Source organism: Populus nigra, chromosome 12 (genome assembly GCF_951802175.1).
Source record: "Populus nigra chromosome 12, ddPopNigr1.1, whole genome shotgun sequence".
Taxonomy (NCBI): domain Eukaryota; kingdom Viridiplantae; phylum Streptophyta; class Magnoliopsida; order Malpighiales; family Salicaceae; genus Populus; species Populus nigra.
The window spans coordinates 5,343,516-5,351,686 of record NC_084863.1 but is presented as its reverse complement, the minus strand read 5'-3'; the positions used below and the strand labels follow the sequence as shown (position 1 = coordinate 5,351,686).

General features: G+C 30.2%; 1 protein-coding gene across 1 annotated transcript; it reads left to right on the top strand.

The window, feature by feature from the left end:
* The first annotated feature begins 412 nt into the window (after nt 1-412).
* LOC133669255 (transcription factor CSA-like) lies at nt 413-3,067 on the top strand. Its single transcript, XM_062089317.1, has 3 exons — nt 413-1,589; nt 1,843-2,274; nt 2,417-3,067. The coding sequence occupies exons 1-3, from the start codon at nt 1,124-1,126 to the stop codon at nt 2,701-2,703; spliced, it is 1,185 nt and encodes a 394-aa protein (XP_061945301.1). The 5' UTR covers nt 413-1,123; the 3' UTR covers nt 2,704-3,067.
* Nucleotides 3,068-8,171: the final 5,104 nt, after the last annotated feature.

Below are 8,171 nucleotides of genomic sequence, written 5' to 3'. Positions count from 1 at the left end.
AGATAATTCTTTTTTTTTAATCAATAGTGTTGTAAGTAGGCTATTTATACTTTAAATTTTGTATTACAAAAAATAATGTTTTTGACCACCTTTAAAATTTGAGTGTTAGATAATAACATGAAGAGCAAACATACCCACCATTAAAACTAGACTCAGAGCAAGTTGGAAGACTAATGGATAAAAGAATCTAAAATGGAGAAGAATCAAATAACGTAACAAGCAACAGCCATGAAATTTGAAAAAAATAAAGTAACTGAGGAAAGTCTAGGAGCTACACAGATGATAATGGGGGTAGCAACTAGAAAAGGAGCAGCAAGGATGCATTAACGACAGGTGGTGGTGGTGTTAAAGGACTTTGGTCCTTTTAATTTCCGTTTTCCTTTGAAAAAAGCAAAAGCCTTTCAGTAAAAGACAAACAGATTCTGGTTTTCCCCAAACCCCAAGAAAGACCAAGAAAAGAGAGAAAACAAAGGCAAACACCAATACCAACACCAAAAAGCATATGTTTTTGAGGGACACCCCCACCCACCCACACGAGTGCAATACAGAGATAGAGACTATTATTTTTCCCCTATAAACACCATCTGACCATATTGCTGGTGTTGTATATTCACTGTAGAGAGAGATCAGTCTCAAATTGGACCCTTCTCACCTCATAACAAACACATTTATATATTGGAGAGTGAGGAAGAAAGAGTGAGAATCGTGTGGGTTCATCTCTTCTTTTTGGTAATGGTTATTGCTGCCTCTCTCTTTCTCATTCAACAGTGAAACCCCATTTCATTCCCTGTTCCCTTTTCTTATAAATTAGCATCCTCTGTTTCCTCTGATTCTTCCTTGCCTCAAAATATTTAAAACTTGTAGTTTTTTTCTTGCAAAAAAGCAAAGCAAACCCTTTGAAATGGGCAAGAGGGAGAGTAGCTAACATGGAAATGCAATTCACTTTTGAATCTCTCTAGCCAAAATCAAGCGAGAGGGAAAAAAAAAGGAAAGAAAGAAAGCTCCCTTTCTCATATTATTCCTCTTTTTTAGGCATTGTAGAAAGGAATCCATCTGGGTTTTTTTGAAGTTCTGTTAACTTTGATTTTTCTATCTGGGTTTATCTGGTTTAGTTTTGGTCAGAATGAGTCTAGAACACCTAATGAGTGACAAGCATGTTTTCAATGGTTATCAAGACATGAACTTTTTGCCTCCACCTCCTCTTCCAGCTTCTCAACTTTCTCTCTCTCATGCATTTGGTGTTATGGGTCAACCAAGAGAGATAAAAACTAGTAATCCTCAAATGAATTTTCAGATTTTGAGCCATTCAATGGACCAGGACAGTAAACCATGGAGCATTCAACAGTTAGAAATCTGGGGAGCTAAGAGACCTGGTGATGGGAATTTTGGTGTTCAAAAAACGAGCTTGTCATTTAATTCAGGTGAGCAAGAGGAGCCTAAAACCTCTGTTCATGGTAGAAATGGGAATGCGAAGCTTTGTGCTAGAGGCCACTGGAGACCAGCTGAAGATGCTAAGCTCAAAGAGCTCGTGGCCCAATATGGTCCTCAAAATTGGAACTTGATAGCTGAGAATCTTGAAGGAAGATCAGGTAAACCCCTAAAAGTTTTGTTTTGAGCGAAACATGTCCTCAAAGATGCTAGATTGTGCATTGATCACCACCATTGAAGATAATAGAAACGGTGTTTCTTCCCCCGTTTTTTTTTCTTGATTGGCTATTTTTAATAAGTTTGATCAAATTGGTAAAATGGGAAAACAAGTTTTGGAATTCCATTTATTTTTTCAATTTGAAATACCAAATTTGTTAGTGAATTTTTTTTTTGGCTCTATGTTTTGATTTTCAGGTAAGAGTTGTAGATTAAGGTGGTTTAACCAGCTAGATCCGAGAATTAACAGGAGAGCATTTACTGAAGAGGAAGAGGAGAGACTCTTAGCTGCTCATAGACTTTATGGCAACAAATGGGCTATGATTGCAAGGCTATTTCCTGGAAGGACTGATAATGCTGTTAAGAACCATTGGCATGTGATCATGGCTAGAAAACATAGAGAAAATTCCAGCATTTACAGGAGGAGAAAGCCCTCTTCGTCTGCTCAAATCTTCCCTACAGGATCACTAGATGTCACTTTGCAAAACAATGCTTGCAGTGAATCAACAACCATCTCTAGTACCATTGATGAATCTGGCTCAACATGCACTGATCTCTCCCTCACTCCCTCTTCAACCAAAGTACCTCCTAGACTTTTCACCAGGTTCAGTCCTCAAGGTGGCCGAAGGGGTATGTGCTTATTTTCCCCATCCCATCTGTAAAAGATTATTCAATTTTTTAAATTACTTTTTCCTTAATGGGTTCTTACTGGTTATTTAATGTGGTCTTGTTTGTATTAATTATATCTTGCTATGGTTTTTTGGGTTTGCAGGTTCTTCGGTGGATAAGGAAGTGACAATGGAGAATGTGGATTTTGACAGGTTCTATGGAAGTGAAGATGGGTTTTATCAAAATGGGCCTATTGGGGTGGTTAGGGGTGTGGACCAATCTGGCCAGTCTGATTCAAACTCAGAAGATTCTGCAACTGAGTCAGTTGGCACAAACAGGGCCAATCCCTCTCGCTGTGGTGACAATGAAAATAGGAATGAGAAAATCAACATGCCCTTCATAGACTTTCTTGGAGTAGGAGCTGCATCAGATAAGTTTGGTTTTCGGTAAAACTAAAGAAAGAAAAAGAAGAGCTGGTAACAAAGATGAAAAAGGTGGGTAGTCTCAGGTGTCACTGACAATGTTTAAAGAACAGTAAAAAGTTCCCAGGTAGAAAAAGAGAACAACGATGAGGCGGTAAAAAGAACAGGGAAGAAATAGTAGCTAGGAGCTGCAAAACAATAATCCACAGAAAACTTTGTAGTTTTGGAGTTATCCTGCGGCAGCACCTGCAGCCAATGTTATTCCCTCTGATCTGTAGCATTGTGGCAAAATCTTGTATGTGCATGATGAGTGAGAGAGAGGCAAAGCCAAAGTTGGTTGTTTCTCTTCTGACTACTGACTCGTAATGAATGAATCTGCCCATCTTTCATGACTTTTCAGTGCAGTGCGTGTCATTGTTGTTTGGTATGCCTTTGTTGACCATGTTTTTCACGATACTTTCTTGCCATCTTCCTTGTGCCTTGCATAGATTTATGCACAGTGCAATCCCACCTTATGCTTTTAATCAGCGGTTCATGGCTTTGCCAAAATGCTACATCAAGTGGGGTCTACAAATCTTGGATGAGCCTTCATGCTTCTTTCAATTGACAAGTGCATGATTCCGAAAGTTCTTTGTAGTTGATTGTAACTTGTTTGTAACTGACATGCAATCATGATTTTTTTCCCCTTTTTCTCAGAAATTATCTATGAGCATTTATAATAATCCACAATAGAACATGGTTTGCCCGATTTAAAAATAAAATAAAAAATAAAAGGGTTATAACAGGTTTTTTAAAAAATACATAAAAATAATATTTTTATATTTTTTAATTTTTTTGGTATTAAAACATTAAAACTATTAAAAAACACAAAAACAATTAATAAAATCATAAAACGTGATTTCAACATTAAAAACAAATAATTTCATGTATATTCGCAACACCAAACCATTGAGATTCATTCATTTACTTCGAAGTCAAGAGAGTTAAATCGTCACAGAACTAATTTTATCTATTTCTTTACAGAGTGGAGATTTTTAAAAATTTTATTTGAAGAAAAAAAAAATAAAACAATCGTGGGCTTTAGATTTATTAGGCCTTAAGTCATATCTTCATTTAAAGAAGATAAAAACTCTCATATATGATTGTTGTTGTTAGTGGTTATGTCATAAAAAATAAAATAAAAAGAATTTATTTGATAAAATTTTGTAAAATTATTTTTTTATTGAAAAAATGATCATCTACAATAAGTTTTAAGGAATCCTTTTTTAAAATTAATAAAAGAATTTTATTTTTCATTGGAAGGCCAACTAAATCTTACTCCATCCCTTACTATTTGAACTGAAACTATAAGTAAAATTCCTAAACATTAATGGTTTTTTCTTTAAAGAGTTTGTATTTAAATAAAAAAAATGATTTTCTTCAAAAAATACACCGATATAAAGAAAAATGTGTTAGTAATGAAATTCCAATGATGTTTTACTTCATGGTACCATTTATTTATCCATAATTATTTAAATTGATTTAATCCAATGAATTCACCAAAAATTTGATGATTCAAACTTAACTCAAGCCAAATTTAAAATTAGATAAGTTAAGAAATTAATCTAGACAAATTCAAATAATATAATCAAAACTTATTTAATTTATTTAATGAAACTCGATCAAAATCTATCTCAAGTCAAATACTAATTCAAGATTTTAAACTATATTGTATTTTTTAAAAAAAAAAGTAAAATGCCTTTTCAACTCAGTACACTAACACATGTTATACAAATTGGTTTTAATATTATATACAATGTTTTAATAAAATGAAAATGTTAAAGAAACACATGTTAACTTGGGATTTGAACCCTTGACCTTTCATTTTTATACAAACCAATACTAACTAGCTTGTGATATAATAAAATAATTAATATATTTATACATATTTAATATATCATTAAAATTGAGTCACATCTCAATGACCCAAGACCTTGCTGAATCAAGCTCCAGATACAACTATATTTTGATCATGTAGCTCAAATTGAGCTTACATGATCACATGAAATTCATTTTAGATAAAGTTTGAGACTGTGGAAAAATGTTTTTTATTGAGAAATATATAAAAATAATTTTAAAAAAAAACATATAATTAGTTTCTAATAAAAATTATTTAAAGAAAAAAACCACGAATCACGTATTCAACTACAAAAACAAAGAACTCCTTAACATGTGGGCTAGGCTCTCATAGACGCACTCTAATTCTTTAAGATCTGGGCTAGACTCTCAAAGACGCACTCTAATCCTTGATTTCTGTTCTTGTGATTTCTTATTCTACTTTAATCCTTGACGTAGAAACTTTGTAATCTAAATGACGGTGACAATTGAAGAGGTTATTAAAATGCTTAGATAATATATATATATATATATATATATATATATATATATATATATATATATATAAATGAAAAGAAGGGATAAATTTTAATGCGCGGTTAAGTTTACCAATGTTCTGACTTTTAAGATGGAAAACTACGACACCCCTGATGGATTGTGAGTGGTTTTTTTTTTCTTGGGCATGCTTTTTCAATTATTTTTTATTTAAAAAATATTAAATTAATATTTTTTTAAAAAAATTTAAGATAATTTTAATGTATTGATGTTAAAAATAAAAAATAATTATTTTAATATATTTTCAATTAAAACATATTTTGAAAAACATTATTTACTATTTTGGTGGTCAAAAATCAATTCTATTGTTTTTTGCCTAGAAAATTTATTTTTTCACCCTTTTTAACCCAAAAAATACATAGTAAACATCATTAGAATCTAAGAAACAACTTAAACAACTCAAAAATAACAAAAACATGGTTTAAAAACACAAAACAAAATCTTAAATTTATTTTCTCTCTCCACCACAATATGTTCTTTCTAGGCTAGATGAAGGTTAAAAAAAATCCACCATCAAACTTCCCTTATCGAATTAAACTCATTGAAAAATTGAAAATCCAACACCTTCCTCTTCGCTATTCTTTGATGAATTTCTCTCTCCTCTCTTTAACACAAGAATTGAAAAATGAACAAAATAAACTTTGAAATTAAAATAAAAATTATCGTAAATTTATAGTAAGCTATATATTTTCTTCATATTTTACTTTCTAGTCTTGTGATTTTTAATTTAGTATTGTCTCTATAATTTTAAGCCCGATTTCATTTAAGTAGGTCATAGATGAGTTAAATTGAAAGGGATAAAAAATGCTAAAAAAAGATACAATAAAAACAAAATTAGGTAATTTACTATGGTCAAACCAACCTTATTGTTGTTTTAATATTAAGATAACAATACACCTAAGAGGGGGGGTGGGGGGATTAGCTATGCAAGGTAAAACTAGAAATTAAAAACTTTTTACCTAATAATATGCAATTCTAAACACTCAAGCAAAAGTGGAAACAATTAAAAATATAAATGTTGTAATTAAATAGTGAGTTTAAAGAAAGTGCATCAAGTTTTATAGAGGTTCGGCTAACCACCTACTTCTCTTATTGAACTTTCATTCAAAAGTTTCGCTATCACACACCAGTCTTCTTAGAAGGTGAGACTAAACATTTACATGATCTTTTTATGAGTGCAAGATCAAACCCAATCTTTTTGGTTTTGACTCTTTTGTAAAAAATTTATTTATTTTCGATTTCATCCTTAAATCTCAATTTATCAAATATTATATTCTCCAATATGGTCCTCTTTATTTGGATTTCTAATTTTTATTCTTGATTTTTTTGTAAAAGTTTTACTAGTTTTCAATTTTATCCTTCAATTCAAATTGATGGTATTATGTTTTTCAATTTGGTCTTTATAGTTTTGATTTCTATTTTTTTTTCTTGACTCTTTTATAAAATTTATTATTCTTTTGAATTTCACCCTTTAATTATAATTTTTTTATGTCAATTTTGATCCCTATTCTTTTTAATTGTTTTTGTCCGTTTATTTAATTAATTTATTTTTCAATTTCACCATTCAATTAAATATAAAATTTATTTTTTATTTTTATTTTTATCCTTATTCTTTTAATTGCTATTTTTTAATTTCTTAATTTTTTTTTTAATTTTATCCTTGAACATCTAATTGATTGATAATTGAACTTCATGGTTTTTCAGATTAGATGCTTTGAGTCAAATGACTTGAGTCACGAGTTTTTTTTAAAGCTTTATAATCCTTTTTATTTTTTAATCAGGTTATTTGAGTTTCATGATTTGAGCTGCTAGTTTGGAGAGATGTGCAGATTTGGCTCGACCTTGATTATTGAAGTTACAGGTTTGTCATGATCTTTTTTATGTTATTTTTTTATGTCATTTTAGTACCTGACCATTTTTTTTTTTGCAAAACAAATAATAATAATCCTACTTCATAATGAAGTGCAAGTACCAAGGCTAGTTCTTTTTTAAAAACCTTACATAATTGTGCTTTTCCTTGCAATTTTAGTTGCATATTAATCATTTTCATTACCCAAAAATCAACCTAGGATAAATAAACTATTACTAGATGTTATCTTTAAATGGATAATAAGACCGCATAATATGTAGTTTTATATTTGTTATGTGCTAAATATTTAAAAGATATAATATTGTTTTCAATGAATTGTTGTGTATTAATTATATTTATATGTAAAAGCAACGTAGAATATATGAATTGTCATTGTAATAAAAGCAATTAATACGTCAATATTTATTAAAAAAAACAAATAAATAAATAATATGTATCTATAAAAGAATAATAATTTTTTTATATTTTTTTTTTGTGAATCTAGACTTGTGGGTTTGAGAGAAATACCTTTTCAAGCTACTATTCTAACTATCTTATCAATTGCTTTAAAGAAGCAGAGTCATCTAAGGTGACAACATTGTTTTTAAATTTATAAAATGTAAATATTTATAAACCCATAATGTTAAATTCCAAGTGTAAATATTATTTGTAAATAATCTTATGTTTTTTTTTAAAAAAAATTGGATTTTCCATATTTATGTTGATGTGCATGAATTTATTTTCATCTTTTTATTTTTGGGATACCCTTCTTGGATACTACAAGCACATTTGAGTTGGATCAATGTGGTTTCATATAAGCCCATTGATTGTATGTGGTGTCTTTTAGGCCAATTTCAATGAACATAATTTTGAATTTATTTATACCTATGAATTACTTACTATTCTCTCGAGTTTAATGGTTGTGTTTCAAATGTGAGGATTGGACCTTGTTGCTGGGCCCAGGTCCCAAATCATTGCCTTAGGTTATGATAGTCTTTTACCTTTAATGCGTGCGCTCTCTCTCTCTCTCTCTCTCTCTCTCTCTCTCTCTCTCTCTCTCTCACACACACACACACACACACACACATATATATATATATATATATATATATATATATATATATATATATAAACTTAGGGAAACTCTTAGCATATAAACACATTTTGTATCTTTATCATTAAAAATAAATACAAAACAGTTTATCTTAGTTAGGATG

Bases quoted from the DNA above. Each gene is read 5' to 3' on its own strand.
- LOC133669255 (XM_062089317.1), top strand. From the start codon at position 1,124: ATGAGTCTAGAACACCTAATGAGTGACAAGCATGTTTTCAATGGTTAT. The intron at 1,590-1,842 runs GTAAACCCCTAA...TTTGATTTTCAG, and splicing joins GAATCTTGAAGGAAGATCAG to GTAAGAGTTGTAGATTAAGG. The intron at 2,275-2,416 runs GTATGTGCTTAT...TTGGGTTTGCAG, and splicing joins TCCTCAAGGTGGCCGAAGGG to GTTCTTCGGTGGATAAGGAA.